The sequence below is a fragment of the Myotis brandtii genome, unplaced genomic scaffold, assembly GCF_000412655.1.
Source record: "Myotis brandtii unplaced genomic scaffold, ASM41265v1 scaffold825, whole genome shotgun sequence".
NCBI classification, from domain to species: domain Eukaryota; kingdom Metazoa; phylum Chordata; class Mammalia; order Chiroptera; family Vespertilionidae; genus Myotis; species Myotis brandtii.
Genome location: NW_005371349.1, coordinates 850,183 through 850,508, shown reverse-complemented (window position 1 = coordinate 850,508; position 326 = coordinate 850,183). Strand labels below are relative to the sequence as shown.

The window sequence follows — 326 nt, the reverse complement described above, 5'->3', positions numbered from 1 at the left end:
TGTGGGAGCTGGGGATGGAGCGGCTGTGCTCCTCCTGGGCGCCCGTGCGGACGCTGCCCTACGCCATGGTGGACAAGCGCTTCCTCCGGTGGGTGCTCGGTGGGTGCGGGGTCAGGACACAGCCCAGGCCCGAGGTGGGAGTGGGGGGAGGTGGGAGTGGGGGGTCAGGACACAGCCAGGCCCGAGGTGGGAGGGGGGGTCAGGACACAGCCAGGCCCGAGGTGGGAGTTGGGGGGTCAGGACACAGCCAGGCCCGAGGTGGGAGTAGAGAATGGGGGTGGGAATCACCTGTTTAGCAGCTCTGCCTGGCCCGGGTGGGCACGGGG

General features: G+C 70.6%; 1 protein-coding gene across 1 annotated transcript in view; it reads left to right on the top strand.

The window, feature by feature from the left end:
* The window catches only part of TMC8 (transmembrane channel-like 8), a 28,898-nt gene that overhangs the window by 18,355 nt on the left and 10,217 nt on the right, over positions 1-326 (top strand). Inside the window, exon 3 of the mRNA XM_014531729.1 lies at positions 1-88. Coding sequence (XP_014387215.1) covers positions 1-88 — 88 coding nt within the window. The remainder of the gene's footprint in view (positions 89-326) is intronic.